Below are 14909 nucleotides of genomic sequence, written 5' to 3' on the forward strand. Positions count from 1 at the left end.
GTGGGTATATCAGTCAATGAAAATCATTTCGTCCGGAAAATTCGGGTGAAGCGTGAAGGGATACTCAAAGGAACCGCCGCGGTGGGAAAATTCACGGCGATTCAGGGGTAGAATCCTTTCGGGAAGGAGGGGGAAAAATTTCATCGAGATTTATTGGGATTTTCTCACCAAATTCCTTGTACTTTTAGTTCCGGATGGAAACTTTGTAATTGCTCAAATTTAAGTTATAATGCCCGAATATGCGATGAAATTTTTCATGACTATTGACCTTAATAAGCTCTATTCATCGACGCCAATTGGAATTCAAATTTTCATGCAGATTCAAACAAATGGATATTTTTCCAAAAATCAATTTTTCGATCACTCAAAAAATTGTCATCAAAATGGAATTAGTCGTGGCTCAAAAAACTGAATAAACCCTGATCAAATCCCAGCTATATACCGATTAAACCTTGATTGAACCTTGATTAAACCCGAACTGAAAGCGAATGCGAGTCTTGAGAGGGTCTGAATGTAGAATTATTTGATAGAACGAAATAATACACAAAATTTTGAAATGAATAAAAAATTCAAAAAAAGAGAACCCAACAATTCAATTATTTATTGATAAACAACAGTTGTTTACAAAAATAAAAATTCATAATTTTTTCTCACGCAATTTAATTGACAAATTGGATGATTGAAAATGATACTGGGAATCCTTAAATACAAAATATGGATAACTTAGCATTGAAATTTTTCGACGATTCGATAAAAAACCATTCCCTCCCAGCAGACTGTTATTTGGCCATCCGTTTTCTTTTCACCGGTGCATTCAGGCGTTGAAAACAATTTCAATTCAACTCGTTTCCACATTATTATCCATAACCATTGAGCCGTGCCCTCACATATGCCAAAGGAAACTGTTAAATCTATTAGGAAAGGCCCCAATATCCACAATGCGCCAATTCACGATCAGTGGGCTTTTATACGTTGAGCCTTGTAGTTTAGATTGTAGGCCAGGTTGCAGGTAGAAGAGACCCTCGGAGAGACAGAGGGAGAGGCAGAAAAAAAGGAGAGAGAAGAGAAAAAAAACTATACCTCAAGATCGTGGGCTCTGGTGGCCCTCTGCTCCTCGCATGCCAGGAAATTCTCTCGTCCCTCTCTTTTGAGAGATAAATCTTTTAGTTGAGAGTCGTCGCGCGTTGTTGTTGTGGGGTATATGCCACGTAGGAAAATAAAATTTGGAATTCTAGCTAAAAACTCGAGCCTATCGCCACGATCTTACTGGATCGCGTCGATCTTTTCGACTATCTTGAGAGAGGGATCGCCAAATGTTCAGTGACTGATGTATCATTTCAAATATCTTGGGGGCGAGGGGGGATTGCATCGCGGCATCTTCCTGTCTCATAAATAAAACGTTAACTTCACCGATCCTCTGTGACGAATAATGTTAGATGGGGGTGGACAATCGTGCTGGGAATAGATGAACATACGTCGATATTTTTCATCCTTCCAAATTGATTTTGTTTTTTTTTCAGCGATTGTTTCGTTTTTTAAGTGTTCATAAACGCTAAAAAATGTGGTGTGTTACACGTGCACGCAAAAAATGTAATTTTACGCACTAGTAACATATTATAGTATAATCACGTACACAAATTTAGTATTTTAGCCAAATATAAAGGGAAATTTGCAGAAAAAGAAATGAAAAATTGGTTGAAAAAAACAAACAAAAATTTTAAAAAGAAGAGAAAAAGAGGAAAAAACTAAAATAGACAACAAAAAATCCATCGATTCCCGTGTCATATTCTGGTGCACGCAATATTTTAGCCAAATATAAAGGAAAATTTCCAGATTTTTTTCAGCGAGTGCTTCATTTTTTAAGTGTTCATGAACGTTAAACATGTGCTGTGTTACACGTACACGCAAAAAATGTAATTTTACGCACTAGTAACATATTATAGTATAATCACGTACACAAATTTAGTATTTTAGCCAAATATAAAGGGAAATTTGCAGAAAAAGAAATGAAAAATTGGTTGAAAAAAACAAACAAAAATTTTAAAAAGAAGAGAAAAAGAGGAAAAAACTAAAATAGACAACAAAAAATCCATCGATTCCCGTGTCATATTCTGGTGCACGCAATATTTTAGCCAAATATAAAAGAAAATTTCCATGTACTCAAATTTCTGACAAAGTATTATATTTCGAGTCGAGTGCGTAGAAGTGTTTTTTCACGCGTAACAGGTGTGTGCAATGAACTCTTTCCCCACGAGTGTCGAACTCTATTTTGCATCGCAGCGTGTGCAAAGTGGAATATTACGTACGCGGAGCGCACAATTTTCAAAGCCATGATGAATCAATTTGAAGCATTATTCTTTGAGTGATGAAAAACACAAAAGCCTGAAAATGGTATATTTCGTAACGAGTGCAAAAAAGTGTTTTTCGGCGAGTGGGAGGTTTAATATAATCCCTTGAGCTAAAAAACATTTTTTCACGAGTTACGAACAATATTTTTCATCACAGTGTGGCGGAAATTGGACTTTTAGGCACGCGGAGGGTTCACTTCTCGTCAGAGCGTGATGAGAAATAAAATACGACTTCATTTTTCGTCAATCTCAATTGCGTTAAAAACCCCAGTAATATTCGCGAGTATTCGCTAAATGATGTTGATTTACACCAGCAAAAAAATCCATTAAAAAGCCGCATGTCGCCCGATAGCACCTTGAAATAATCATCACATTTCCCCCCTTATCTCCACCAGCGACAATGATTCATTATCCCTCAACGGATGATTTAAATCACCCTGCGACACGATTCATCTGAAAAAGCAACATTTCCAGGCCTCATTATTATCTCCGCATTTCCAGGCATTATTATTATCTGAATAATTCAACACAGCGAGATCGGTTAGTACCAACGAAATGGCAAGAGTCTCGATTCATCAAGAGCCGGCCGAATCCACTCGTGGGAGTAGGCGAGTAACCTTCCCAGCTGAATCCTCCGGGGGGATATAAAACGGGTAGACATAGTGTTTGTTCCTCTCATTGGCGTTTATATTTTATACCATTCGGGAGCAAGCATTGGACGGCGACGTCGGCATCTGTGCCGAATGATTCATTGATCCCAGTGAAACGGAATTGGGGGCTTTTCAAAAGGGAGAATATAGGCCCCGTGTGTATTGAGGGGAGATTCGAGAAAGAAGCCGAGCGTTCTTGTGTTGATTTTTTGACTGAGCAGCGTCACGGCTGGTTGCTACTGTTGACTGACGCCACGCATCCGCGTCCATCTCGCCTTGCGTCACTGTCGAAGTCTCGGGTCTTAGGGTCTCGGAGGGCATCGTGACCCCCAGGTGGATCACACGGTTGCTGGTGTTTTTCATTTCATTTTTTTACTTCCAGAAAATGAAAAAATGACAGCGCAAAATAATGTCTTTTCGTTTATGACTAAACGAAAGAAAAATCTTAGAAATCTCGTAAAAAATTAAAAAATAATCGGTAATGTCGTAAAATCTTCGTAGAAAAACTCAACGAATTCGCTAGAAAATTGCGCGTTTTTTTAACAGAAATATCGAGTGGAAATTATTGTATAGAAACAGTTAATAGAATTCGATTTTTCTATTCAACTTATTTTATTGAATTATTTTTTGTAGAAACTCCTGTTCTCAGATCTTTCGGTTTAATATCGTTGTCTATGAATAAAGAACTTTTTACGAAAAAAAAATCCGATGGATCAACTCATGGTTCTTCTCAAATATTTTTTTATGCAAAGGGGAAAAAAGTAACAGTCGTATGCGCGCTTATAAATACCCTCCATTAATATGGAGATAATACTTTTGAGGACGGGATAAGCCGGGGCGCGGTATGAATCTTATGAAATTCCGAGGATCAACTGTCACGGATAGTCCCCGGAATAATAATCGGTAGCAGGAGGATATGAAATTCCAAACGGACTTCTGGAAGAGGTGGAATGTTTCATAGAAAACGATCGAATTTAGAGTAATTAGGGGAGGGTGGAGTAAAATTGACACTTTAAAGTTTTTTCAGAAACAAATTTATCAATTGAGCTCAGTTTAGGTTCGCCACAAAGGGGAAGAGTTGTTCTTTGTATTGAAAAAAAAAATTATTGAATTTTATCAACATCTCAACCCCTCATTAACATTTTTAAAAAAAGTCAAAAGTGTCCGTTTTACCCCAGCCTCCGCTATATCTTGTTTAAATCCCCCTCCTCCTCATCCTCTTCCGCGGATATTCATTTCGAAAAAGGGAGGAGTATTTTCTCAATCGACAAAGTAAAAATTCATGTTTATCCTCCTAAATTTTACTCGTGTCAACTGAAAATTCAACTCGTACCCCAGGGACAGCCAAATTTGTAATATTTTATTACGGTTACTTTTGTAGCCCTTAATTAGATAACATGACTCTTGAATTTTTTTGAGTACTTAAGTATCACCAATTTAAAAATCCAAATTTTCAACTATTTTATCAATCAATAATCGAATTCGGAAGATTGACGATTATTTGATAATCTCTAATATTTTTACGAAATTTCCAATTATTTAATTCTCAATTATTTTATTATTTTCTAAATTCCAATGATAAATGAATGAATTCAATTATTTTCAGGAAAAAATCTCTTAATATTTCTAAAATAATGTATTCAACAGTAATTTTTCCAACAGACTCCATCACATAGTCTGAACTTGATGGAATAGTATTACCTCAATGACTTGTATTTTTAACGTAATTGTAATCTTTGTCTATCTTTCAATTGTCTTGCTGTACGAGATTGTTAATAAAAATCTATGGATACCCGAAAGGTGATAATTGATGCTGTTAATTTTCTTTGGACTCTCACGAGCTTCCCACAGATTAAAAAATCTCAAACGCAATTTCCAAAACTGAAAAGCAAATTTATTCCCTTCAATTTTCCGAAGGAATGGTCACGAACAAAGTTCCATCCCTAGAACACTGGAAGGCCTGTGACTCGTCAAGCTGGCATCTCGCCATGACGATGCATTCCAGCGTCTGTTTACACTTACACAACGGCTACGGCACGTGTTGCGTCTCGTGGATTGCACCGAAGAGCCCTCATCCACCCAATGGGTAGGGCACCACCTCGAGTGCTCTTTATGTATACAGTACCATCGAATGGACCAGTAGTTACACACAACTCCCCCTTTTCCTTTCATTATTGCTCTCGTGAAAACACTTCATAAGTATTTTCACACGTCTCCCCGAAACGTCCGAAAAAAAAGACGTAAAAATAAAATGTTCTTTTCCATCCCACGTCGTGTCCTAAACAAAGACACTGGGCATAAAATTTATTGTTGAATAAAAAAGAATCTTTTCTTGGGAATAAAAATATATTATCAATTCACCCCACGCATCATCTCGGGCTGGGCATCTTTTACCACGGTTGAGGACACATCGGGGATATCCCAATTTGTCATGCGAGAGGTGAAGGCAGAGTGGTATAATAAGGAGGGGTCGGAAACAATTTTCAAAATCGTCCATCCTCCTCTCTGTCTCTTGTCGCTTGACCCATCTCTCTTCGGAGAAGGGGCCTATAACATCAAATCTTTGTCTTCACCTGAGCATTGTCGGAATGACAATTTTTCGGGCCATTTTTCAATAGATTATCCCGTTCTTTTCTGAGTTTCGACGACAATTTTTTAAATTGAGCAATTCTTCACTAGAACCTTACGTTGACACTCCAATGCACAATTACACTCCCCTTAGTACTAAGATTTCGCAATTGGAGTCCAGCAAGTGAGTTGATTTTAATGAGATGATAATTTTTCACTCGACTCGTTTTTCCTACTTCCAACCGTTTTTCGGAAATGAGTTGAGTCAGCAAAATGAGTTACAGATCCGCATTTGGCACATCGAGTAACATGAATTACAACTATGTTTGGCCACTCGCCTGAAATCACATACTCAACGGCCTCACCGTACGCTGAGAGAAAAACAGCTGACTTCCCAAACAAGTCTTACTTAAACCAAAAAAAATCNAAAAAAAAAAAAAAAAAAAAAAAAAAAAAAAAAAAAAAAAAAAAAAAAAAAAAAAAAAAAAAAAAAAAAAAAAAAAAAAAAAAAAAAAAAAAAAAAAAAAAAAAAAAAAAAAAAAAAAAAAAAAAAAAAAAAAAAAAAAAAAAAAAAAAAAAAAAAAAAAAAAAAAAAAACAGTCATTTTTTGGTAATTTTCAACTAACGTTTATTGGCCCAAACAAGACCCATTCAAGAACTTCTTCGTTTTTATCTCACCATATTTTATTTTTAAGACAACCATCGACGTTTATTTAAACCGTACAAAACTTGATAATTAATTCCACATCACGCCTGACAATCCAATGATATTCCGTGATTAAATGTGCATAAAATAAAAGGTAACTCAGCAGACTGACGTCTGGAAAGAGTTCAGGTAGCTTGTAGTGTTCTCTTCGACGAGTGGTGACTCAATATGGAAATAAGGAACGGTAGGAAAAATTCTCAAGTGCGTCCAGCCACTTCTCCGTCCTTCACCTCTTCCCTCATTTCTCTTTGAAGAAAGGGGCCTATATCATCAAATCTTCGTCTTCCCTTGAGCATTGTCGGAATTACAAGTTTTCCCATTTTTCAATAAATAATTCCGTTTCGTTCTTAGTCTCGATGAATTTTTTTTACAACTCGTCAATTTTTCACTGGAACCCCATGTTTGCCACTCCAACGGGCACCTGCACACGCCCATTATTATTATCATTATTATTATTATTATTAATATTATTCTGTCTAACGATATTTCCATTTGTTAATTCAGTCTTCAAGCGATGCTCCTCAGGTACTGTGGACGTCCCGTCCGCCTTCTCGTCTCTTTGTTCCGTATATAGATGCCTCGCCGCGTAGCAGAGCAGCAACATCTCGATTAGCATCAGTGCGTTGTAGGTAACTGAAATTGAGAAAGAAACCTGAGAAGATCACGATTCCAATGTGAGTTTATATGGGTCTTAACCCTTAACGACTACGGACCTGGTTACAATCCTCCTTTAACCCCCCCCCCCCCCCCCCCCCCCNCTCTTGTCATCATGATCAGTGTCAAAAGGGAAAAATAAAATGAGTAAAAAACTTCCAACGGATCTTTTATACTGACCCTGCCGGAGTGATTAACATCTTTTGATACTCCTATGGTTATATTGTTTGAAATTTTCGGAGATTCTTTTCGGAGGAGTTGCTTCGAGAATTTAAAGCTTGATGTTTTTCGAATTTTATGAGGAAGTGGAAAAATATTCTAGTTTTCGTTGAATGTTTCTCGAAGTGTCGAGATGTTATCGATACTCGTCGCATAAAAAATGTAGACACTTTTAGAATGAATCGTATGGTTTATGGATCATGTTTTTAGGATTCTTAGATCACGAAATTTCACCATTTGAATGAATGTTCATATCTCGAGAACTATAAGTGGTAAATTAGTTTCTTAAAAACCATTTTATTTGCTATGAAATTCCATGCATTTTGTGTGCGACATGCCTCCACGATTTTCGAATGTTTTTGGAGATATTTTACTGCGGAACACTGAATCGTATAAATTTTTGTCGCTGATACCGAGAAGAGTTATAACAAAATACAATTATAACTTACAATTGGCATAAATCTGTGGTGTTATCGGTGGATTACAGGGAAACAGTCCAATAGCTGGTAGTGCCCTGATGATCGCCAATTGCAGTTTTGAAAAAAGCAACACCATTTGCGTGACTATCGCCTTCAATCGAAGCCTCAATTCTGTTAAAAATGAAAAATAAGTGGCAAAGTAATTTTTAACGCACAAAACAGCATAAAATACACAGACGAAAAAATAATTATCGAAACAAAAACAAATACGTGAACTAAATAACGAATTAAAACAAAGTTATAAAATTCTTTCAGTTCCATTTTATTCAATTTTAAATTGGAAACTTTAAAATTTGAGCTATAAATTTTCCATTCGGAAGAAAAAAATCGTATTTAAATTGAATAGATCAGTATCATGAATAGGAACGCCGGATGGAGTTCCTAATGTCTCCTAATTCTTCACCCAAAGGGAAAAACCGCGGTCCAAAAGCCAGTTCCCACCGAATTCAGGTATTCCCGAACATCAGAAGCCAAACGGCGAGATTATTATCCGCCTTCAGCCCGCCGGATGTCCCATTAAGGAAACATTGGATCAACTCACCAGGATTGATATCCTTGAGGCTCATGAATGTGATGTTCAATCCGTAGAGCGCCAGGAGAATACTGCTGATGGAGATGGGTTGCAGGAAGACATTGTATTTCCCATAAATCATGGGATTTTCCGAGTGCATGATGAGGAAAATGAGGTATATGAGGCCCTGGGAGATAACAGAATCATTGTTGGATCTATCGGGCAATTGTTTGCGATGGGTGACGAGGCCAAACGCTATCGCAATGGAGACTAATGGAATCTAGACTTCTGCGTTTAAATTTGCTCAAGGGAAAGAAAATGTAGCAGGTTGATGTTTATTTTGTTGCGGAATCTAATGGCTCAATCTGTCCTCTCCCCCTCTTTTGTAAAATAGAGAGAAATTGATTGTCATTCTTTCATGTTTAGACGTAACTTCGTGTGTGAGTCAGCTTTTTTCCATTGATTCTTCTGAAGAACTGTCGAAAAACCGATGAGAATGTCTTCGCAAATGTGTAAATTTGTTTGTGTGATTTCTGCATAATTTTTTGTATTATGACTTAAGATTAAGACTTAAGATTATTTTTATTGAATATTTCTCTCCGTGTACATTTGGTCAAAACAGTTGTTGATTATAATGATAAGTGGGGATTATCCTTCTTTTGTAAGCCTCGACCGAATTACGATAACCCAGTCGTTTATTGATTTTCGAGTGTGTATTGATTTTTTTAATGAGAGGGAATAATCTTCGGCTATCGGACCTGAGTGATGACCGAAAGCATTCAACTATGACAGTTTCAATAAGTTATTTACGCGTATAGTCGCACAATGCCTCAGTCTCACTGTAATTCTTTATTCATTTTTGCAATTGACGTCTTGTTTCATCGATGACGAATTGAAAAAAATTAATGAAACTCGTAATGCAAATTGTTTGTTTGTCTATTTTGACTGATTGAATTGCACGTAATATTCTGTGGACTGTCCTTGTAATATTCAATTTTTATAAACATGATTATGACTTGTATTAATTTTTTTCCATTCACTTTGCTGTTCGTAGGGATTATTATTTGCTCAGGTATCGATGGGAAAAAGAGGAGACAGTTCGTTTCAGGAAAATCTGTCGGGGAAGAAAAGTCGTGGGGCCTTGTCTGGAGCGATATCGAGAGTCGCCTAGACGCAGTAGATTATACCTGAACGATAGGAAACTGCATGACGATTATTTGCAGCCACGACAAATTGGCCTCATTGAATTGGAGGCTGGGGAATGGTAGACACGGCCAGCAACAGCACGGCCCGACTCTCAGCAGCATTGGTGGTACACCTGTGACCTTTCTCCTACCGACATCGATGAGAAGAAGGTAAAGACGATACATTGATATCGTGAGGGAGATTTGGGTTATAGCCTCCGTCAGCAGTTGTGCTCTGGGGAAAAACATACACCGATTACCATCGGCCAATCGTTAAAGGAGTTCGTTATTTTTCCAGCGCTTCGTTTTATTTTGTTTTTTTTTCTCGGGGGATTTTTTTTTCTCTGCTTTTTTGAATGTCAAAGAGCCACTGAAATTCCTCGTGATGTCGTTTTTCGGGTGTTGTCAGGCACCCGGGGGAGGGTGGACAGGGCCACCGGGCGACACGCACCAAATTTCAAGCGTTAATGGAGGCTGATTCCTGTCTACCCTGCGACCTGATCCCCACTGAGATATGTATCGATCCGTCCGACGGATATCAGGACAAAAAATGGGGATCAAAGTTTATTCCTGACTTTTCCATTCATTTCCACATTTTTTTTTTAAATCAATGAGCTGGGATATTTAGCTCAATGTAAATGTTTGAATGAATAATTCATTGATACGAAATCATTTTGCATTGCAATCAAGTAATGATTCATTTGATCTCAATAAAGAATTATTGCTTTCGAATGGAAGATGGAAAATTTTTGTTGCAAAAATAGATTTAGTCTTTTCAAAAAAATTTTACTCTACCGGAAAGCAAGAAATGTAATTTCTAGCACTACTTCTTCGTTATTCCATGCGCCAATACGGATTTTGCTATATTTTGTTGCTATATTTTACTCACGATTTTTGAAAAATAGTGGGCAATTACAATTACGAGCTAGTTTTTTGAAATCCGACTCCTATACAACTAATTTCGTTTTTTTAATATAAAAAATTACACAATTCATGTAAAATGGTCAGAAAAATGTTTCTGAAAGAATTGAAAATATATTTAAATATTTCGGAAATCATTTTTCGGGATATTTTACATGACTGGCGCAATTTTTTCAATAAAAAAAACTAAATTCAATTAATTAGATTTTATAACAATTTTTAATTCTCAATTATAATTAAACAATTAATTCTAAATATCTGTATTCGATTTTTCAATTCATCAAATGAATTGAATTCTAAATATTTTAAAAATTGAAAATGTTGACTGATAATTAATATAATAAAAATTATAATACAATTTGAAAAATTGTACCATACAGTTACCTAATTTTACATCTAATAAAATAATTTTAATTCTGTAGTATGATTTTGCCTCATTTACAAAAATAATTATTTTAGTTTAATAAGAATAAAACTCTATTCAAAAGCCCGTGAGATTTTTCGATTTTATGTGATTGATAAATTCCCATCAAGATTTATCAAGATATCAAGATCTTGAGAATTCCAAGAACCTCGAGAGACTTATCAGAAGATGCCGTACGATTTCTACTTCATCTGGACATTAGATTCCCCAACTGATCACCCTCCCACACATTCCAATAACGAAAAAAAAAAAAAATTATCAATCACCACCTGTAAGTTTCTCGCCACTTCACGCATGTCTTGAAAGAGTCTTTACTTCTCAGAGATCTGATCCTAGTCGCAGGTGAGATAGAACATATCAAATTACAGTGACGGGCCCTCACCGAACGATTTTTTTTATTCTCTCATTCCCTCTGTCTCCATAATTTCCGAATTTTCTAATGAACATAATTTCGTAATTGACTGATGCCATCTCTCCCCTGCTGCGTCAAAAGACAGCACGTTTTTCAAACTGTTTTTTTTTCTGTTTCCTATGTTCATAGACAGGAAGGGGAACCGGTTCACAGTCTAATAGAGACAATGACAGTAATGCTGGTGAGACCAATTTTCATTTTTTTCTGCTTTTTTCGTTCTTTACATCCTCCTCAGTTTGTAAGCGGCCCCATTATATGGCACTCAAAAAACGGGCCGAAAGAAAATTTTTTGATCATTAGGGTTGAAATTTGGGGATAATGCCCAAGTCGGACAGATGTAATGGGGGGGAATTATGGACTCCACGTGTTATTGTCTTTCGGTGGCTTTTCCTTAATCATCTGCAATGACAATGGGATATCCCGGAGTGCTCTCATTACATTGCTCATTAATCCGTGTCGACGTGGCCTGAGAAAAAGTCGCTGGAATTTCCAGTTCCGTGAAAAATTCAAGTGAATTTAAGGATATTGTATCATTTACAGTTTTCACGACGAAATTGAAATTTTGCGTGGAAAAAAGTTGCTGCCTTGAACGAAGTAGGGTAAACAGGAAAATTTACCAGATAAATTTACGCAGATAATTCCAAATATTAAAACGAAATGTCACACCGAAAGAGTCGATCTAGTTGATAATTGAAACACAAGCCTCTCGATAAGCCTACGATTCGAGATGGATGAGGGGCCAGTGTCAACTGTGCTCATGTGAGTTGTCGAAAGATTGAACGATCGGCAGGACTGCACGTTATCGGCGCGCCAGAGGGGCCCGAACACGATCATTAGTTGAGAAATATACATCGAACTTGTTTCTCTCTTATTCGTTTTCTTTGCTCGTTAAGCGTTCCCCTTTGGAAAAAAAGGCGAGGGGAATCTGCCCTTTTCGTGTACAACGCAATAGCACGCAGCCACGGACTTTCTCAAAATGTATTTCGTTCGTCTCTCGTCCCTTCGGATGAGCGAGCCCCCCAAAAAACACTGATTATCGCCGAAGTCGTAACTCAGGGCGCGTGAAAACCCCCAGAGGTTGAAAACAGTTGACGATTCCCACGTGCAAGCTCTAATGAGGAAATTGAAACAAAATTGGAACTGGGAATTGTTTTGAGTTTTGAGATTTATTGGGACGATCGGAGGGATTTATGGCGGCACATATTCCCGCGTGGATTTTTATTGCTGTCGAGGGGATTAGACATGGGATCTTCGGAGATCTAGAGATCTTACGAAATTCTGTGGAATCAATAGGGTATTTGTTATCAATTTTTTGAGCCCTGACTAATTCCATGTTGATGACAATATTTTGAGTGATCGTTGGACAATCGATTTTTGGAAAAATATCATTCTTTTCGAATTTGCCCGGTGGCTTGGCGCAGTGGGTAAGTTCGTTATCTCACATGCGAAAGGTTCCGAGTTCAAATCCCGGCCGGGTAGAATGGTGCGATCTAACCATTTAACCCTAGTCTGGTCACCTGATGGGAAAATGCGACTTTAGTCACCTTCGCGGGAGAGTGCCGCCGTGTTATTTAGGCTCCAGCGTTGCCGAATCCACTCTACACTTCCCGGGCGCGTTCAGCGAGTTCCCAGCAACGTCGCGCCACGGGCAATTTCATTTAACACGGGAGAAAATTGTTCACCTGTTGGAAATAATTTTTTTTCTCCCAGAATTAAGGATACAATATTGAAAAAAAAATACTAGAATTTTCCAGATACTTCAATTGACGAATTCAATTTTTCTCAAATTTTTCCGGTCAACCAGTCGGAAGTCAGTCGATGGCAAGGTGAATAAAACGACGCGTTGCGGCAATTCCCTCGCATGGTGACCAGTCTAGGGTTAAAGTCTTGATCATCATCGCAGTATACCCTAACCGGGTCGAAGCAATGTAAAATAACGATAAAAAAATTTTTTTTCGAATCTATAAAAAATTGAATTTCAATTGGTGGCAGTGAATAGAGCTTTCCATGCGGAAGCAAAAACCCATCGGAAAGATCTACCTCGGAATAGCCAGCGCAACGAGACTGCAAGTGCTCGCAACAGGATAGACAGAGAGCACCAACATGCAATTAGTCCTGTAGAACTTGGTTTCCACTTGGAAAATCACCCGAGAGCAGGCCTCTAATGCCAGCCCAATCGTGGCAGTCGTGAGGATCGTCCCGATGCTGACGAATATCGTGCCAAACACCCCTAAACCTGCAAGAAAAATTGAACAACAACAAAAAAGTTAATCACATGGAACGATAATCTAATGATAATGACGCGGAGATTCAAAAGCTGGTCCGAGCGTTTTCAAAATGGATATAATGTTCCGGCTAACTCGGCCCAGGTTAATTCCCCCCGAACGAGAGAACCCTCGCATAAATGGGTTATTCAGGCATGCGGTCTCCTCGTCATCGCGTAATTTCACGACGTTACTCCACTCGTGCGCGAGAGTGCTGAAACTTTCACTTGAATTACAAAGACAAGCGTGAGTGCGCGATTTCGTGTGTGTGTACGCGAAGTTCGAGGCATTATCTTGTTTTTATTGATTTAAAAATGCAATTTTATCACCCAATGGGGCTTTCGATCTGGCCTGGTGATGTGGTTTGAATGAATTTGATGTTATTCTAAAGTTTAGTAGAAAACACCTTTTGAATTCATTTTTTTAATTAAAAGAAAAATTCTTTGATGGAATAATTCCTTTGAAGGGGAATTGTATACATTTTGAGAGTTGAATTTCATCTGTTGAAAAAGGGAAAAGTAATATTTTGGTACAATGAAGCGAATTGAATGAACAAGAAGGAATTTTTTTAATGAACTCATTTTTGCAATTGAAAGTGTCTAAATAAAAATGTGTAGAAAAAAATAAATTGTCAAATAATTGTAAGAACTAGTGCTCAGCCCTGTTAGTTACCTTTATATATACTTAATCCTTATAAAAATATGTACATAAAGGAATTCTGTTTTTTAAGCTGAATGAACCGTGATAAGGGTCCGGAAATTATAATAAAAAAGTGTCTGAATAAAAATTTAGATTTGAAATCTTGAGATTGAAAATGCAATTCTATTCGTCAAAACAACATGAAATGAATATTCGCACATGAAAATTCTAATCAAATCTTCAATATTAACTGGAGAAAATGCGACGAGTTGAATCAATTTGCTGTCATTTTCGGGTTTATAAAAAAAATGAAAAATAAAAAATTATATCTTGACGCTTTACAGAAGAAATTGTAAACAATAATCAATCGAGAAATATTTAATCTGATCTTAAAGATTATAAAAAGACCCTGAGGATGAAAAAAAAACGTCAATCAACTTCCATTCATTTTTCCACTGAACTTATTTATTTATTTTGTCGTAATAAATGGATTAAAATAAGAAAGAAAACTCATGAGTGACGACTTACTAGTCATGTACTCCCCCGCTGACGGCACCTCATAATCGTTACAAGATAAATTGAAAAAGTGATGATAATTAGGCACATCTTCCTGAATAGCGAGATAATCCTCCATGCTCGTTATGAAGAGGCGAAAATAATAATTGAACTGGAGAAACTCTCGCTCGAGCGAGAGACAGTCACACTGAGGGTACCAAAAGAGGCCGGCGCACGGTGTGCGATCAGTGAGAGTTGTAAGTCCCCACTTTTATTTAGACTTTTGCCCAGGTGATGCTGAAAGGTATTTTCCCACTGGTGTCTATCGGCTCTATTGATATGACATCATTAGGAGGCAGTGAACTGGACAGGCTTGATTAAATGAGAGTTTTTTGCTTCCGAGTGGAAGCTTTGTAATCATTTAATTTGAAGGTG

At 37.3% G+C, this 14909-nt stretch overlaps 1 protein-coding gene across 1 annotated transcript; it reads right to left on the reverse strand.

Moving 5' to 3' along the window:
- Positions 1-6237: 6237 nt before the first annotated feature.
- On the reverse strand, positions 6238-14662 carry LOC107043096 (organic solute transporter alpha-like protein 3). The gene is made up of 6 exons (XM_015264407.1): positions 14508-14662; positions 13117-13312; positions 9323-9554; positions 8166-8322; positions 7595-7735; positions 6238-6905 (listed from the first exon to the last, which is right to left on the reverse strand). Exons 1-6 carry the CDS (start codon positions 14611-14613, stop codon positions 6658-6660), a joined length of 1080 nt encoding a protein of 359 aa, XP_015119893.1. The 5' UTR covers positions 14614-14662; the 3' UTR covers positions 6238-6657.
- Between the last annotated feature and the right edge of the window lie 247 nt (positions 14663-14909).

The sequence above is a fragment of the Diachasma alloeum genome, unplaced genomic scaffold (assembly GCF_001412515.2).
Source record: "Diachasma alloeum isolate Michigan unplaced genomic scaffold, Dall2.0 Dall_scaffold_00547, whole genome shotgun sequence".
Taxonomy (NCBI): Eukaryota; Metazoa; Arthropoda; class Insecta; order Hymenoptera; family Braconidae; genus Diachasma; species Diachasma alloeum.

Excerpts from the sequence above, each read along its gene's own strand:
- LOC107043096 (XM_015264407.1), bottom strand. The coding sequence starts at position 14,613 with ATGGAGGATTATCTCGCTATTCAGGAAGATGTGCCTAATTATCATCAC. Across the intron at positions 8,323-9,322 it reads TGCAGTTTCCTATCGTTCAG|GGCCTCATATACCTCATTTT; the intron begins GTATAATCTACT and ends GTTATCTCCCAG. Across the intron at positions 6,906-7,594 it reads ACCACAGATTTATGCCAATT|TTACCTACAACGCACTGATG; the intron begins GTAAGTTATAAT and ends TCTCAATTTCAG.